Source organism: Theropithecus gelada, chromosome 4, assembly GCF_003255815.1.
Source record: "Theropithecus gelada isolate Dixy chromosome 4, Tgel_1.0, whole genome shotgun sequence".
Taxonomy (NCBI): domain Eukaryota; kingdom Metazoa; phylum Chordata; class Mammalia; order Primates; family Cercopithecidae; genus Theropithecus; species Theropithecus gelada.
The window spans coordinates 99,441,602-99,461,494 of NC_037671.1; the positions used below are offsets into that span (position 1 = coordinate 99,441,602).

The window sequence follows — 19,893 nt, forward strand, 5'->3', positions numbered from 1 at the left end:
AGTCCAAGAAAATTACCCATTTTTTATGTATTTACATTACATAGCCTATATTTCCATATGTAAAATGTATACCGCAGTTTGTAAGTAATAGTTTGTGTGTATGAGGATCACTGGATAGTCACAATGCAATGTTGTCATTCATCAGTCCTCTCATGTGGTATATATGTACACTTGATCTACATGAATATTTTTCTATTCAAAATTTATCTCTTCTGGTTCCCATATAATTAGAGGGGAAATTTGTGTATTCAATTTAGCTTCATTTTCTGTGTATAACCCTGAATGCTAGTGCTGTTTTCTTTGATTTTATAGGAACACGTATCAAATACCCAGTAACTTAAGTTACCCTCTCTAACAATCTGTGGCATAGTAAATGCTGGTAATGGGGTATTAAACTATAAATACGTTTCAGAGATCCTTAAAGAACAAAATATTTCAGCAAAACATCAGCTTCCATTGGTTATTATAACAGATGTTCCCTTGTGTCCTTGTGCTGGGTCTGGTTGCATCCTTAGATGGGAAGTTACATCAAAGTGTGAGCCATTACAGCCCAAGGAATAGTTTCTAATGGTTTCGCTGTCATATAAGTGCTCCAGGGCATATCCAGTTAATGTGTAAGCATGCTTATCAAAATACTGCCGGTGAGAGCCAAAGCAGTTTGGAGAGACAGTAGGGTGGTCTCCTGCTGTTTGATGAGGAGATATATCCGAATACAGATAGTCTTTAGCTAGGATCAAACTGGATTTTGAAATGCGATCCGAATTGGGACTACTTATCCGTGATAGTGTGGTGGGACTGTTGTCATAGTCATTTTCATGGGGGCTCAACATTTTTCCCTCTCTCTGCTGGATGTGGTCACAGGGTGAAGTGTTGGCAAGAGCAGAGCTGTGGCAGACTTCACCTGTTGGTGGGGGCTGTTGGTAGTTTGCAAAACAGAGGGAGTGTTTTTTCCCTGCCCCATTAATGGAAGCCAGTTGGTCTGAGGGGGCTTTCCTTAGCTGTAATCTGTTCTCTTCTTCTTTAATCATTTGCTGGGTGGCTCTTATAAGAGTTTCAATTTTGCTGGGTTCATGTGGGCTACTTTGATACTGCTCCGTACGATATCGATCACCTGATTCACTGGCCGACCCAGGATCTGGAGAACTGACCACACTATCTTCATCCCAATGACCTCGCCCTAGAAATTAGAAAAAGTCCAAAGTAAGTGATCTCAGAATTCACCCTCAAAAATAAATATATTTCATTTTCCTATTGAAATAAACTTTATATCTTTCATTTTTAATATGTGCACCAATATTTGAAACAGGCACAGGCTCACATGATACAGTGTCAACTCTCTGTACTGGATTCATATAAAATCAGTGAATTTTAAATGCAGACCAAGTTTATAACAAGTTTCCTAGAAGATAAACCTTGTTCGTTGTGAATTACAATTAGCAAAATGGTAAAGTGTGTTTATACTTCTCTATGGATATATGTTATTAGACTTGTCTGACTGGAAATAAGAGGAGGATGCATAGAATTTGGTTTACGTTATTCACTAGAGCACTGTCACATTAAATTGATGCTTGGAAAATGTTTTCAATTGGATTTGAGGGAAATAATTATATAGGCTGAACTATTCTCTCACTTCCAAATAATTAACCTAAAATGTTAATATTGCTAAATATATCTTAAGTAGAGTTAAAATAAAGCCCTAATATATCTTAAGTACAGTTACAATAAAGCTCTAATATTCATTTTTAGAGTATTTGAAGGTTAAAAATATACATCTATTCACATAGATATATATGTAAGCATGGATGGATATAAATGAAGATTATAGGTATAGATACAATCTTGCCCAAATAAAACATAAATATCATCTTATCAAATTTGGTGGTAAACATCTCAGCTTCACAGGTAATCATATAGTAACTCAGGTACCTTAGATTGTTTTTGAAGTAAGGTAAAGAATAAGGCCGGGCATGGTGGCTCACATCTGTAATCCCAACACTTTGGGAGGCCCAGATGGGTGGATTACCTGAGGTCAGGAATTCAGTACCAGCCTGGCCAACATGGTGAAACCCCATCTCCCCCATCTCTACTAAAAAATACAAAAATCAGCCAGCCATGGTGGCAGGCACCTGTAATCCCAGCTACTAGAAAGGTTGAGACAGGAGAATTGCTTGAACCCAGGAGGCAGAGGTTGCAGTGAGCCGAGATCGTGCCACTGCACTCCAGCCTGGGCGACAAGAGCGAAACTCTGTCTCAAGAAAAAAATTTTTTTAAACAATAAGGAAAGAAATAAAATATGGAGGAGTAGTGCATCCAAAGTATATTCCATAAACCAAATTATTCTCAAAAGAGTCTGAAGTCAATATAAAAAGAGAGAAGAGAAACAAGTAAGAATATATGAAAGCTGTAAATTGCTTAATCAGCAGAGAAAGCCTGGATCACACTACTCATTGCTTTCCTTTTCTCTTTTCTTCTTGTTTTATTTCTAATATTTTCCTCCAGACCCTGTAGGTTAAGCCAGGATTTTCACTTAACTCTATTCTTTGGCGAGTAATTGCCCTTTGCTCTGGGTTTCCATTACCAGTCGACCAAACTAGGGATACTCAAAGTAAAATCAGAAAAATAGAAAGCAAGAATAGAAACAGATTAAAATTACTCAGCTTCTGAGTGGTATTTGACAGGAAGGTTTATTATTGGAAAGAATATTGCCTAGCACATTTCTCATTCTAAAGACAAAAGTAGTAGTATTGGGGCCTTCAGATCAATCCTAATGTCACTGGCTTTTAATGAAATAGGAAGGATTCCAAAGACCGGTCTGGACCCAACCTTGGAATGGACGGAATGAACTCTCCTTAACCAGTTTACTTTGAAATGCACAAAGGGAAGCATTAGCAACAATCAAGGCTTTAGCTATGGTGCCCATTTCAATGTGTTTATAAAGCTGTATAATTATCCCAAGGTGAAAATTCCAGTGCATTCTACATATTGCTTCATCCTTTACTCACGGGATCATCATTGTGGGTTGTCATAATGATGGGGAAAGAACGGGAAGTTACTGGCATTTAGTGCCCAGAAAGGTTAAACATCTGTGATATGTGTGACTGTCCATAAAACAAAGACTGGCCGTCTCCAACATATCAATAGTGCCCTCATTCAGAAACACTGCTATGACCAAATGAGCCTACAGACTGTTCAAGTCCACATTTGAAGCATGCAAATACAAAAGAAAATAATGCACGAGGAATGTAAATGCGTACACACTACGAATTCAATAGACATATTCAATAATAAACTACATAATTTCAATACTTTCTGATGTTTAAAATAGGAATCTTTTTATTCACTTGTCAAAACTAAATGTATTTGGCAAATACTAGCAAAATTCATAACAGAGTGAACTTTTAAAAAAAATCCCATGGGTTCTGATTTGTAAATCAAAGAAGAGAACTATTTGGTCATTCACTCTAGTGTCACAATAAGATGAACCTGCCCGGGGCCTAAAGCTTGGAGTTCGGGAACCCTTTCGCCTGCTCTTACCATGGATCCTGTGGACTGAAGCGATGTGAGGCATGCTGTTTTCATAGGCTTCTCTGCTTTCTGGGGAGGCCTTGGTCAGGGGCAAGGCTGCGCGAGAGCCCCACCAGGGCTCCCTCCCGGCCTGCGGCGTTCCCAGGAAGTACCTGCCTGCCTCACACCGGCCTCCTTCACAGGCCTGGGTATGGAAATGCCTCTCTTCCACCAGCCTGGAATGGTCAAGCGCAAAGCCATAGCAAAGAGAGCTGCGGTCCGAGAACTGTCTGTAGGCGCACGATGCGTCGTGCTGGGAGCCAGGCCTGTCGGCGGGGTCCAGAAGCTGCGGAGAGGCCGTGTCGGTCAAGGGACTTCCGCCCCACTGGCTGTCATGATCAGATTCCGATCTTTCCGTGTGAAATCCCGAATACTGAAACCGAGTAGGGGAGAAAAGTTCATTTCAAAAATCGATCAATCAGTAAGAGAAAACAAACAGACAAACAAAAAACAGCTTTTATTTACTCTGCAAGCACCCTTAAGGTCTAATTGTCCTGAGGTCGTCAAAATAACCGTTGCTTTGGCATCACGGCTTGGTGCACAACTAGTTAGGTGTGCACACCTAACTTGGAATTACTTAATTCATTATGATGCTTCCAAAGAAAATCCTTTTGGCTGCTGAAAACAGGAGATAAAAATAATAATGAAAACCATCGACTGAAGTACTAGGCCCTGAATGAAGTGCCTCATATGAACTATCCACGTAGCTCCTATAGGAAACCCTTAATGGCACTATTAGTATCCCCAGTTTATGGATAGAGAAGCTAAGGCTCAGAGAGAGAAAGTGATTTGCCCAAAGCCACAGTGTTTGCAGGTGACAGAATGAAGATTATTCAAACCCAGGTTCTTCATCTACCCTGACAGTATTGCCAGAGAGAGATTCCAAGTAAGTTCCATATTTTATTTCTATTTGCTTTCTACGTATTTTTTTTCTTTTTTTTTCTTTTTTTTTTTTTTTGACAGGGTCTGGCTCTGTCCCCCAGACTGGAGTGCAGTGGCGTGATCACGGCTCACTGCAGCCTCCATCTTCTCGGCTCAAGCAACCCTCCCAACACAGTCTCCTGAGTAGGTGGGATCACAGGTGTGCAAACATGCACAGCTAATTTTTAAATTTTTGGTAGAGACAGGGTCTCACTTTGTTGTCCAAAGTGGTCTTGAACTCTGGAGCTCAAGCAATTCTCCCACCTCAGCCTCCCAAAGGGCTAAGATTACAGATATGAGCCACAACACCCAGCCTACATTTTTTCTTAATTAAAACAAACAAAAACCTAAGGTTTAAGGCACCAATGTCCTGAAACTTAATCTTCATACTTGACTGTTAACTCTCTGAAGGCCCTGCTGGATAGATGGCAGAATAGTTAATAAGTGCTTACATAATTCAATTGCAATGTAACTCTTAAGAAGTCTTGTCCCACATAAGAGCTAGGCCTATTCACTAGCATTTGCCTCTTGTTTAGAAGATACAACTTGAAATATGCATAGGGTCACCAGAAAATAACAAGCCACAGGCATTGCTGTGCCTTGTTGGAATTAAATGGCTTATCTACTCCCAGACTATTTGGTCAGGTTTTGAAAGAAAATATAAAATGCTTGGTAGATCTCCCTCAGAAGTTTGCTCAGTTTGAAGACCCTCGTGAGCCACTAAAATCAGTAATATAATAATAATTTTTACCAGTTTTGGGTTGCCTAATGCCAAACAATTCTAGGTACTGTAAAGAGATTACCTACTATGATAAAGATGGATGCCATTTATTGAGAGTTTACTATGTGTCTGGCAATATGCTAATCATTCCATATACATTTCATCATTTAATCCTCACAACCACCTGAACATAATATAGCTCCATTTAATAGAGGAAGAAAGGACATTACTACAAGTTTTAATAAGATGCTACAGCCACCACACAGTCTATCTGGTCTCAAAGCCTGCACTTAAAACCATGATTTTACATTTCAGATAAAACACTGTTAAGGAAGAAAGGAGAGAAAAAATGATCCAATGTTAGGGAGATTTGCAAAGAAGGAGGAGAAACTGTTTCACAGTCCCAGGAACCAAAATACAAGTCCATTTTAGACTTTTATTTCTTACCCCAGAATAAACAGGGGTGGGCATGTGTGGTGTTGTGGAGGGAAGAAGAAAAATTCCTAGTCTCCACTGCTGTTCCCTTGTCACCCATGATGAGAACTTCACAGGACAAAACAAACTTTCCCCTTACCAGTAGGCCCACCCTGTGGGAATAAGAATCCTGGCTCTTCCCATTTCAGTACAAAGAGGCATCTCAGCCAAGGGCTCTTGGGGACAGAGAGATGAACTACACAGGTTCCTCTGGGGAACCTCCAAAGTATGCCAATATAGCATGCTCAGAACAGAGTCCTGTGCAAATTCCAGGTCGAAATTTTTCCTTTGCCATTTCTAATTATTACTTTAATTATTTTCCATATGCACATATGGGCTATCACCATATTCCATCAAGAAAAAAAAATTAAAAATCCACCTTCTCTCCCTGCAGGGTTGTAGGATAGGAGACATCAAGGCATCCTGGGACTCAGATCCTATATCATGCCTTCCACATGCCATCATCCTCTTCTCCCAGTGAACCCAGACTCTCTTTTCACAAGATACCACCTTCACTTTCACCAAAGCAGGGCTGGCGCTTCCTCACCTTACTGAGTGGGGATCCAAGTGCTATACATGTACATGTGTTCCTTGAGAGTACCATCCATGTGCTTGCCTCAGAGAAACTCAGACCATCAGTGTTATTCCAAGCTAGGAGTTGCCCAGATTCTGCTTGTTTTTATAAAAGTATAAACTAGGTCTATTTCTGAGGTACTCCAGTCAAGACTTTTGAGCCCTGTTAAGAGGGGGAAAAGCTTTCCCTGAGTGTGTATGGGAAAGTGCTATTGGCGCAACAGAGAAGAACATTCTGTCCTTCAATCAAATGAAAATTCAACAAGAGACAACCTGGGCATACAGGAGGTATACATTTCAAGAGTACCCAAAGAAGAATTTGAAGGATAAGCCTCTTGTCAATAGGCAGGAAACCACAACAACACCAAATGCATTGCCCTGAGATATTCAAGCAGGCGGAAGTTGGGTGGTTCAGTTAGTCCAAGACCTCACACTGCTTAGGAGATACAGAGGAAAAACCTCACAGTAAACCTTTTTTTTCAAGACCTATAAATTTACACCAGTGGGCACCATCAAAACTCTGAGCCACATTCATCCCTTTAAAATGAACTGCACTTGGTGTAAACTCTGTTGAGGACACTACAGCCGCATTACTTGATCCAAAATGTTTCAGGTATTCATTATATATTTGAGAAAAGAGAGAAGGCAGAAAGAGAGGAAGGCAGCCGGCCAATATATGTAGTGTGTGCGGTATGAATGAATACTGCATAAAAATGCAGTAGTGGGTTAGATTAGACTTTATCTAACTTGTCTTTCAGCTCTACTACTCTTTACAATATAATAACTATTCGGTATCCTTTTTAGTGTTGAAATGTTTGAGTCCTGTGCTTGTCCCTACATCTCAGTTATTGGAAGAAAATAATTATTGAGAACAATAATCCAAGTCTACAAATTTTTATTGTCATAATCATAAAAAGAAAGTTATTGTGTAAATTATAATTTTACTATAATGCCTATTTTTCCTCCAAGTATCCCGTTATGACACAATTTCATTAGGAATTACATGCTGCCTTTTGGTCAATAAATTATTGCATTCTAGAGGCTTCTGAGTTTGAAGGATAATGGCAACCACTGTAATCTGGATCTGTCCACACATTCTGCCCTCAAAACCTATAAAGTCATTAAGAAGCACAAATTAAGTCACACATTACCCATACTATCAGCATTACTTGGAGGCAGAAAATGTGACAAACTTCAAATATGCTCAACTGATTTTTGACAATTCAGTGAAGGAAACATAAACTTCTCAGCAAATGGTGCTAGAGTAATTGGATATTCATAGGCAAAAATCAAATAAATCTCAACCTAAGTGTCACAGCTTATATAAAAAAATAACTTAAAAGGTTCACAGACTTAAATGTAAAACATAAAATTATAAAACGTTTAGAAAATAACATAAAAGAAAATCGTCAAGGTCTAGGACTAGGTAAGGAGTTTTTAGACTTGAAAACAAAAACAGAATCCATAAAAGAAAAAAAAGATAAATTAAACTAGATCAAAATTAAAAATTTTTGCTCCAAAAAAGACCCCATCGGCCGGGCGCGGTGGCTCAAGCCTGTAATCCCAGCACTTTGGGAGGCCGAGACGGGTGAATCACGAGGTCAGGAGATCGAGACCATCCTGGGTAACACGGTGAAACCCCGTCTCTACTAAAAATACAAAAAACTAGCCGGGCGAGGTGGCGGGCGCCTGTAGTCCCAGCTACTCGGGAGGCTGAGGCAGGAGAATGGCGTAAACCCGGGAGGCAGAGCTTGCAGTGAGCTGAGATCCGGCCACTGTACTCCAGCCTGGGTGACAGAGCGAGACTCCGTCTCAAAAAATAAAAATAAAAAAGACTCCATTAAGAGGATGAAAAGACAAGCTATAGGAAGGGATAAAGCATTTACCGACTACATATCTAACAAAGGACTAGCCTCTAGAATATATACTGAACTCCCAAGACTCAACAAGAACAACAAAAAACGGTGAAAGATATGAAGTGGCACTTCACTGGGTAGGATATACAGATGGCAAATAATCATATGAAAAGATGTTCAACATCATTAGTGACTAGGAAGATGCAAATTAAAACCACAATGAAATATCACAATATACCTATCAGGTTGGCTAAAATAAAAAATAATGACAACACCAATTGCTGGCAAAGATGTAGGAAAACTGGATCACTCATACAATGCTGATGGGAATATAAAATGGTGTACTTACTCTAGAAAACAGTTTGGCAACTTCTTAAAAACTAAATGTGCAATTACCACATGTAATCCTGGACATTTATCCCAGAGGAATAAAAACTATATTCATATAAAACTTGCACACAAATACTTATAGCAACTACCTCTCTGCACTTCCAAGTCCACTTTAATTGTTTCCTTTCTTTTTCAATGTGGCAAAATACACATAACATAAAATTTACTATCATCCATTTTTAAGTATACAGTTCAGTGTCATTAAGTACATGCATGGTGCCATGCAACCATCACCACCATTCATTTCCAGAACTCTTCATTTTACAAAACTGAACTCTGTACCCATTAAACAATAACTCCCCATTCCCTCTTCCCTTCGGTTCCTAACACCATTCTAATTTCTGTGTCTATTACTTTGACTATTCTAGGTACCTCACATAAGGAAATTTGTAGAGTATTTGTCTCTTTGTGACTGGTTTATTTCACTTAGCATTATGTTCTCAAGGTTCTTCCATGTTGAAACAGGTGTTAAAATTTCCATCCTTTTTAAAACTGGAGAGTGTTCTATTGTATATACCACAATTTGCTTATCCATTCACCCATTGATGACATTTGGGTTGCTTCTACCTTTTGGCTATGAAGCTACTATGAACATGGATGTACAAATACGTCTTTGAGACTCTGTTTTTAATCCTTTAGGGTATATAACCAGAAATGGGATTGCTGCATCATATGACAATTCTATTTTGAATTCTTTGAGGACCTGCCATGCTGTTTTTCACAGAAGCTGCACCATTTTACATTCCTATCAATAGTACAACGGGTTCCAATTTATCTACATCCTCACCAACACTTGTTATTGTGTGTGTGTGTGTAGTAGCAGTAGTAGTGGTAGCCATCCCAATGTGTGTGAGATAGTGTCTCATTGCAGTTTTGATTTGCATTTCTCTAATGATTAGCAATGTTGAGCATCATTCCGCATGCATATTCGTCATTTGTAAATCTTTGGAGAAATGTCTATTCAAGTCCTTTTCCCATTTTTTAATTGAGTTGCTTTTGTTGTTATTGAGTTGTCATAGCTTTATTTTTAATAACCAAAAACAACAATTAAAGAAATGAACTATTGATACATGCACCAATGTGGATGAATCTCCAGTGAATTATGCTGAGTGAAAAAAGTCAATTCCAAAAGGCTGTATGATTCCATTTCTACAACATTCTTGTAATGACAAAATTACAGATATGAAGAACAGATTAGTGCTTGCTGAGGCTAATGACAAAAGCAGGAGCAGGAGAGAGGTAGATGTGGTTGTAAAAAGGCAACATGAGGAATCCTTGTGGTAGTGAAATTGTTCTATATGATGATAGTAACAATGCAATATCCTGGTTGTGATACTGTACTACAGCTTTGCAAGATGTTACCACTGGGGAAACCAGATAATGAGTAAATGGGCACTTTCTGTGATACCTGCATTTTAATTTAGAAATATATCAAAATTACAATTTGATTAAAAACAGAAAAATAGACAAATCAAGAAAACACATTAAATATAGCATAATGCATACAGTAAATATTAAATAATATGACAGCATTGAATCGAACATATCAAGCCCATCAATAAATGTGAATTGGCTTAAATTACGAATTTTAAAAAAGAATTTTCTGATAATTTATAGAACAAACCCAATTCTTTTTTTTTTTTTTTTTTTTTAAATTTATTTATTATTATTATACTGTAAGTTGTAGGGTACATGTGCATAACGTGCAGGTTTGTTACATATGTATACTTGTGCCTTGTTGGTGTGCTGCACCCATCAACTCGTCATTTACATCAGGTATAACTCCCAATGCAATCCCTCCCCCCGCCCCCCTCCCCATGATAGGCCCCGGTGTGTGATGTTCCCCTTCCCGAGTCCAAGTGATCTCATTGTTTAAAGAACAAACCCAATTCTATACTGATCATGTGACATACCTGAAACACAGTTTCAAAAGGCTAAAAATAAAGGAAAAGGCAAACATAAACAAAGCAAATGTAGACAATAAGAAACCAAGAGTTTGTATTGTAAAACCAAGCAAAGTAGAATTTAGCCTTAAAAAAAAGCAGTAAATAAAACAAACATAACAAAAGACATTTTATGTTGCTAAAAGCCAGAATTCACAATGAAGGTAGAAATGTTATGAATATTTATGCATCAAATAACATTGCAATGCCATCTATTTGAAGCAAAAGCTATAGGAGATACAAAGGAGATATAGAAACACTGACAAATAAAAGACTAACATACCACTCTCAGTAACAGAGTAAAGTGAATTTTAAAAATAATAAAGACTACAGAAGGCTTAAAAAAAAAACGAAAACCAATCAGTTAAATTGTATGGCTATATATCACTTCAAATACTGATAATAAAGAAGAAACCTTCTTGATGTAGATGCCCAATCATCAAAATGGAGCAAATATTAGGTCACAAAGAAAACTTCAGCAAATTTCATGGGATAGAAATATAAACAACACCCTCTGATCACAATGCATAAAAATGGAAATTAAAAACAAAATTAAAAAAAAAAAACCCTTAGACCCCCCCCCCAAAAAAAAAAACTTTTAAATAACCTTTGGGGAAAATAGGCAACTACAAATTATGTAAATTAAATACAGAATTCTGTAGGTAAAAGCTACATATCCAGACCTATGAGATCCACAGTTTTGAATAGCTTTACATAGGAATGATAGGGACATATCAAAACGACACAGGAGCCAGCTGGAAGGAAATCCCTCTGGCCAAATACAGAAAAACTTCAGCAAAAGTAAACGACAGTAATGAATAAATTGTAACCCACTAAATAAACCCATGGGTCCAAACTGATAAACAAACTAGCTAATAAATAGGGAAACATAAACGAATCTTCCTTACAGGAGAGTGCCAACTGATAAATATGGAGGGAGTAGTTGAGTTAGAAAATAAACATTTTGCAATCACCTCGGTAAAGATTTATTTGGGCACAGATGATCATGGATGATAAATCTCGGAGAAGAACTGTTGAGAAATAGGCTATTTTTATGGTCTTAAAGGGTTTCCCCACAGATTGCTTTTTAATTAGAAGGCAAAAAAAAAAAGTTATACAGTAAAGAAACCAAATGATACTTTCACCAGGTGATCAAAATTAACATCACCAACCAAGTCAGAGCAGATGGACATTATGTGCCTCTGGATGTGACAGACACTCTGAAGACACAACCTCACTGATGAAGTATTCCAGTGGATAATGTATAACCAGAATCTAACCATGAAGAAGCAGCACACAAACTCAAACTGAAGAACATTCTGTAAAATAACTGGGCTGTGTTCTTCAAAAATGCCAATAACATGAAAGAAAAGTCCAGGCTAAAGAACTATTCAGATTAAAGGAGATGAAAGGGGCATGAAAATTAAATGTAATATAGATTCCGGGACTGAGTCTTGTACTAGAGAGGAAATAACAAATGCTATTGGGGACATTACTGGAGAAATCTTACATCTTACACCTGTAAGATTAGATAAAAATCATCTTATGAATGTTAAATACTCTGATATTGATAATTGTGCTGTGGTTATATAAGAGACTATTCTTGTCCTTAGGAAATACACATCGATGTATTAAGGTTTAGGTAGAGGCATGATATATGTAACCTACTCTAAAATGGTTCAAAAAAATAAATAATAATGAGGGCAGAGGGAAGGGAAAGAGAAAAAAAATGATAAGGCAAATGTGGCAAAATGCTAAGCACTGGTGAACCTAGTGTACAATTATACTATTCTTGCAACTTTTCTTGAAGTATGTAATCATTTTAAAATAAATATTTGAACATCAGAAAAATCCCATATAGTAAACTTATATCTTATTTTTATAGAATCATTTCGGACAAAGCCTTTTCTTAAACAACATTTTTCTGAAGAAATGGAAACTTGTTTTAATAAAGCTATAATTTAATTGTTTAAATACCTTTGTTTTTATTTCTGACTATTAATATTTTGCATATGAAAATATAAAGTTATCAACCAGGAATTTCAGTACAAATAAACCTTGGATTCAGACATGGGCGCATCCTGATCTACTGCCATTTGGTATGACTTGTGCAAAGGATCACTTTTCTTGGGCCTTGGTTTTCCCATTTGTAGAACAGGAACACACTACCTTATAGGATTGCAGTAAGAATCAAATAAGTAATACATATAACAGCACTAAAAAATACAAATGGTACAGATATGCATGTGTCAAGTAAAGGTCATTGATTAATCACTTTCACTTAGGTAAACAGAAGTGGTTACCATCTTGTAAAAATTATTTTCTGCCATAGACTATATTGTCTAGAAAAACCATGTTTTCAGTACCATCTTATAGGCAGGTAAAAGATAAGATATATATGTTAAAGTGTTAAAAAAAAAAATCAATATTCCCAACTGCAGAAAGAAATCAGGCCACTAGCCAGTCATCTAAATACTGGGGCCTTTTCTTCCAAATACTGCAGTTTTCAAAGCTGGAAAGTAGTTTGGTACCAACAGTTTTTATCATTTACACTTTGATTAAGAGCCTAAAGACGTGTCTTAAGAGTGGAGAGGAGGGAGAATCGTGGTCAGTTAGGTTTAATGCAAGCCTGTGGATGGTTCTCCTAGCCTTTCTTGGTATTGACACTATTTTTAAGTAAAACAGTCATGCTTTATGAGTTAGAGAGTATTTGCTCTTCTTTCTTTGAAAAGATAACAATGTTTTCTCCTATATTTGAAGCTGAGAAACTGAATGATTCCTTTATTTTCATTAGATTATGCCAATCAAGTAAGAAAGTTCAGTGAAAATCTAGCTTTAATTTTGCTGAAACCTCTTTCTTCTTAGAAAATTTTTTGTCATTCTGAATACTATGCACCTTAATTTACCTCAATTTCATATTTAAGTTTTTTTTTTTTTTTTTTTTTTTTTTTTTTTTTTTTTTGAGACGGAGTCTCGCTCTGTCACCCAGGCTGGAGTGCAGTGGCCGGATCTCAGCTCACTGCAAGCTCCGCCTCCCGGGTTCACGCCATTCTCCTGCCTCAGCCTCCCGAGTAGCTGGGACTACAGGCGCCCGCCACCTCGCCCGGCTAAGTTTTTGTATTTTTAGTAGAGACGGGGTTTCACTGTGTTAGCCAGGATGGTCTCGATCTCCTGACCTCGTGATCCGCCCGTCTCGGCCTCCCAAAGTGCTGGGATTACAGGCTTGAGCCACCGCGCCCGGCCCATATTTAAGTTTTAATTTTCAAAACAAGCATTCATTTTGCAAATTAAAATATGAGTCAGATGATGGATGCTCTTGTTCTCATGAAACATGCAACCAAATGCCATCCACCAAAGGTGGACTGAGGCTGGCAAGCAAAGAGCTCAAATGACTGCCAAAACTGGATTTCAGATGACATCCACAGTCCCCCAGCTCTCCTCTGGAATTCAGCTTATAACAGAATCCTTCCTTCTAGAAGAGACTGATAGTTCATCAGGTTAAAGACCTGAGCCATCCCTCGGGGCTTAATATGCACCCAATGGGATCTATTTACAAAAATTCATTCTAACATTCATTCTAATATTTATTGAGTGACTGCTATTTGCAAGGCAGCATGCCAGGTGATAGGAGAAATACAGCCCCACCTTCAAGGTGTTCACATTAAGAGGGATATAAACAATGAACAGCACATGACTTTAATACAATTTAGAAAAGGCAAAGACCTGAACAGAGAGGAAAACAAAATAGTTTAGGAGTTCAAAGAAGGAAAACATTACTGTTTCCTTTAGTAAATAGCTTATTTAGGAAAAAGGAAAAGAACTGTGACTTATTAAGTAGCAACTTACTATATTATCTTCTTATGCTAACTAATACCCATCACAGCAATGGTTACCATTATAAAACACTTGCTATGCATTAGTCACTATGCAGATTCCTTAGACATTGTTTTATTAAATGCTAACAACATCTTTACAATATTATTAATCTCTTTACAGACATAACAAATAAGGTTCAAAAAAATTTTTTTTGCCCAAAGTTGCAGAATTACGAAGTTTAAGAGGGGACATGTAATTCCAGAACCCTTACTCTTTTCTCTGCCCCATGCTTTGATATACTGTACTTAGATAATAAAGACAACAGTGTCCTACCCTCTATGCAGTAATAGATTTCAGGTTCCCAAGCATCTTTTTACAAAGGGGACTTTCTCCATCCTCTACATCCCTTAATCCCCACACACCCTTACGTATGTCCTCTAATCACTCAAACAGTCTCCTACCACAAGTACACCCATAGATATTCTTCTTTTAATTACGGTCATAAGATTCATTCCTGCTTCAACAGCATGTTCCAGACAGGTGCTCTGCATTCATCTGGATGTGGCAGCAACCACCCAGCCCAGGAAAAATGCCAGATGTTCTAACAATAGATGTCACAGTTATCTATTTTTATTCTGGCAGCTCATTGAGGTTTTTATCATTTATAGCTGTAAAATATATAAAGAGACCCTCTTCTGGTAAAGTCCTGTTTTTCATGAAAAACTTTCACTCTATCAGGCATGAGCAGCTTTCCTCTTGATTTGTGTCTGAACCATGAGAAAAAAAAAAAAAAAATCACAGATGCAGACTGCATTGTACTAAGAACATATGCATGCTTTTAAATCACTTTTATCTTTTTTTCTTTTACTAATGTAACCCTGAAACATAAAATATGTTCTTTTTTTTCATTCACTGTTATGGGAAGAACAGATGGTGAAAGGGTTAGATTAAAGTAATACAGCATGTCCATTAAAATAACCCCACTTCTCGGGATGCTTCCCTCAAACAGGAGTCCTGTTTACTATAAAGAATGGCTTTGACTTACACACATTGGAAATTGCCAGGAGTTTTCTCAAGGATAAACACAGGAGTAAGAGAAAAACTAATATCAGAATCAAATGTATTTTTAAATGACAATAATGCAACTTATTTTGCTAATCTGAGAGGTTGATGGAAACCACGTGCCTGTGATAATGTAACTGAACAGCAGTCAAATAATAAAGTTTATTTCTAACTGGAAAAATGTTAGTACCTAGAAAACACAACTAAATAAAACTGCAAAGAGAATATCAAGTAGAAATTATTTTCCACATTCCTGCACTCCTACAAATAATAGAAATGTTTGCTGTCATTTCATTTCTAATTTATTACCTTATTAATAAACAGCAAGAATAAATCTAATCTAATATATATTAATAAAAACTAAGTATAATTTGATTTCTAGACAAGTCTCAAAAATTTTTAGCATTGGAAAAGAACCCTCCTGAGATATGTTTGTGAAATTTAATTCAATTACATATAGTTCCTAAAGAATTAAGCTTTAAAAAAACTTCAAGAAAAGTTGGAGAATATATTCTAAAAGAAAAATTATATCAATCTTGAGTCACATTCCAGAGTTGAAGATAATTTGGCTAGAGGAACTGAGCAGTAAATATACCCATTTATACTATAAATAATTAGATGGTAAATACTGAATCAAAATTCAGTTAATAGAAGTTTTAAATATTTTTAAAATATTTTGGCCATTTCTTCCTTCATTTTAAAGAATAGTATGAATTATCAGCTTCCCAAAATCAATTTTAAAGTATTTATTCACAAGATTTTCCCCCATTATGTTATTTGATTCATTTATAGTTTAATCTATTATTTATTGTGACTTTTTTACCTTTTATCCACATTTTAGTCATATTTAGCTCAAAAGAAACATTCTGGCAAGAAAGCTTTTATACCTGTAAATTCTCTGATATATTTCATGAAGTAGAAACATGGGAAGTTTTAAAAATATGCCTCAAATGTGGTTTGAAATGTCATAGGCCTTCTCTTAATCCACCCCACCCCCCAAAAAAGTTACAAAAATGTTCCTGGGATTTGGTTAACTCATTTTTCTCACAGAAAAGTAACCATAGTCGACATCTCATTAGCTGTCAGGGTGATGTGCAGCTGGAAGGGAATCAGCACGCAGGACCCAGGGCTGGGTTTCCTTCAGTGTAACTCTATAAGGAATCTCCTATAGGATTCCATATGGAGAGAGTTGTTCCCAAACCATGAAATCTACAATCTATCCTTTTTGTAAATCAAAGGTGAAGTCTTAAAGACTTACAAGCATTTTCATTGCACTGAAAATTTTAATCAGGTAACAACAAATTAGAATAAGTATTTAATTAAGTCCTTTATGTCATGGCATCCATGACTGTAAATGATTAAGTATATTCCAACTGGCATAGATAATTTAGAAATAGTTCTAGCCTACTGGGTAAAATCCTGGATTTCCAGAACCAGTAGTACTAATTTTAATTTAAAGTAGCCCATCTTCCATGATGGGTTTCAGGCATGTGCCACAATCACTTTGATCCTTTCACTGATGCTCTGACTCACTCTCTGATTTTCACATGTAAGTGGCAGATTAAATGGGTTTGAATTAGATGGGTACAGGTGGTGCCACCTGCTCCAACCCCTCGTTGCAGCTTTGTTTGGTCTTCCACTGCTTTATTCTGTGTTTGGACAAAGCATGGACTGCCCAAGCTGTTCTTGGGAATGTCCTAGAACTAGGCCAACAGATTGGCAGGCATATTACCAACTTTCTGCACACTGAAAGAAGAGGTCTATCAGATTTGTAATTTTGTAAAAAGAAATTGAAGCTTAACGGTCCTCCACCAAGTTGAGCAACTGTGAATGGAAGGATAAGTCTACCTTTTCTTCTTCTAAGTCCAGTACAGTAAACATGAGGAAAACTAAAAAAATATAAACTATATTAAACAATAGATATCAGAACTTTTCCTCAAGCCTTACTGCAGTATAATTGACTAATAAAATTGTATACATTTATGGTATACAGCACCATAAATTTAATGTAACTGTACATCGTGAAATGAATACCACAAACAAGTTTGTTAACACATTCGTCACCTCACATCATTACCTTTTGTGTGTGTGTGGTGTGAAAACTTAACATTATTCTTAGCAACTTTCAAGTGTACAATACAATATTATTAACTATAGTCACCATGCTCTACACGAGATCCCCAGAACACATCCATCTTATACCTGAAAGTTTGTACCCTTTTGATCAACATCTCCCCATTTCCCCCACCCTCCAAGCCCTGACAACTAGCATTCTCTGTTTCTATGAGTTTGATTTTTTTAGATTCTACATATAAGTGAAATCATGTATATTCTACATATAGAATATTCTACATTTTTTAGATTCTACATATAAGTGTAATCTACATGTAAGTATTCATTTTTCTCTATGTGGCTTATTTCACTTAACATGATTATCCATTTTGTTGCAAATGGCACAGTTTCCTTCTTTTGTGGCTGAATAATATTTCATTGTATATATATATACTTTTTAATCCATTCATACAGTATTCCATACATAAGTGAAATCATATAGTATTCACCTTTCTTTATCAGGCGTATTTCACTTAGCAGGTTGATTTATTTTGCTGCAAATGGCAGAATTTCCTTCTTTTGTAGCTGAATAATATTTCACTGTACATAGATATATTTTTTAATCCACTCATTCATCAATGAACATTTAGGTTGTTTCCATGTCTTCATTTTGAATAACGCTGCAACGAACATGGGAGTGCAGACATCTCCTCAACATACTGATTTTTTTCCTTCAGGTATATAAGAAGTGAGGTTGCTGAATTGTATCATAGTTCTATTTTTAATTTTTTGAAGACTTTTCATACCATTTTCCATAATGGCTGTACTAATTTACTAACAGTGCCTGGCTTTCCCTTTTCTACACATCTTTGTCAAAACTTACCTCTTGTCTTTTTTAATAATAGCCATTCTAACAGGTACAAGGTGATATCTCATTGAGGCTTTGATTTGTATTTCTCTGACGATTAGTGATGTTTAGCACCTTTTCATGTACGTGTTGACCATTTGTATGCCTTCTTCAGGAAAATGTCTATTCAGGTCCTTTGCTCATTTTTAATCAAATATTTCCTTCTTCTTTTCTTTCTTTTTTCTGCTTTTCTTTTTTGTTTATTTGGCTATTGAGTTATACAAGTTCCTTATATGTTTGTGATATTAACTCTTTACCAGATATATGATATGCAAATATTTTCTCTCACTCCAAAGGCTGCATTTTCATTATATCATTTCCTTTGCTATGCAGAAGTTTTTAGTTTGATGTACTCCCATTGATTTATTTTTGCTTTTGTTGTCAATGCTTTTGGTGTCATATCTGAAAAATCACTGTCAAGACCTACGTCAAGGACCTTTTTCCTTTTATTTTTTTCTAGAAACTTTATAGTTTCAGGCCTTACATGTAAGTTTTTAATCCATTCAAGTTACTTTTTGTGAGTTGTCTAAGATAAGGGCTCAATTTCATTCTTTTGTATGTAGATATCTGGTTTGCCCAGCACAATTTATTGAAAAAACTATCCTTTCCCCATTTTGCATTCTTGGCATCTTTGTCAAATATTAGTTGATTATATATACGTGGGTTTAATTCTGGGCTCTCTATTCTGCTCCACTGGGGTATGTGTCTGTTTTAATTCTGGTACTGTTATTGTATGGATTATTATAGCTTTGTATAATAATATTGTTTGAAGTCTGGAAGTGTGATGCATTCATCTTTGTTCTTCTTTCTCAATAGTGCTTTGGATATTCGGGTTCTTTTTTGGTTCTATATGAATTTGAGAATTTTTTTTCTATTTCTCTCTTTTCTTGTTTCTGGTCTCAGAGGGAAAGCTTTCAGCTTTTCACCATTGAGTATAATGTTAGCTGTGGGCCTGCCCTATGTAATCTTTATTATGTTGTGTTATATTTATTCTATACTAATTTGTTGAGAATTTTTATCATGAAAGGATGTTGAATTTTATCAAATGCTTTTTCTGCATCTATTGAGATGATCACATGATTTTTATCTTTCATTCAGTTAATGTGGTATATAACATGTATTGATTTGTGGATGGAACCAACCTTGCATCCCAGGGATAAATCCCACTTGATCATGGTGTATGATCCTTTCAACATGTTGTTCAATTTTGTTTGCTAGTAATTTGTTGAGAATTTGGGTGTCTGTGTTCACCAGGGATACTGACATGTTATTTTCTTTTCTTGTGGTGTCCTTTTTGGCTTCAGTATCAGGGCATTGTTGGCTTTGTAAAATGAGTTTGGAAATGTTCCTTCTTCTTCAATTTTTTGGAAGAATTTGAGAAAGATTGGCATTAATTCTTTAAGTGTTTGGTAGAATTCACCAGTGAAGTCATCTGATATTAGACTTTTCTTTGTTAGGAGGGATTTGATGATTGATTTAATTTCCTTACACATTATTAATGTGTTCAGATTTTCTATGCCTTAATGATTCAGTTTTGGTAGGCTGTACGTTCTGGAAATGTATCCAGAAGAGTAAGTTATCCAATTTGTTAGCATTTAATTGTTCATAGGGGTC

At 36.4% G+C, this 19,893-nt stretch overlaps 1 protein-coding gene across 1 annotated transcript in view; it reads right to left on the reverse strand.

Moving 5' to 3' along the window:
* Positions 1-352: 352 nt before the first annotated feature.
* SIM1 (SIM bHLH transcription factor 1) overlaps positions 353-19,893 on the reverse strand; it is a 75,181-nt gene continuing 55,640 nt past the window's right edge. Inside the window, exons 11-12 of the mRNA XM_025383463.1 lie at positions 3,535-3,937; positions 353-1,177 (exon numbers count right to left, since the gene is read on the reverse strand). Coding sequence (XP_025239248.1) covers positions 447-1,177; positions 3,535-3,937 — 1,134 coding nt within the window. The 3' untranslated portion in view covers positions 353-446. The remainder of the gene's footprint in view (positions 1,178-3,534; positions 3,938-19,893) is intronic.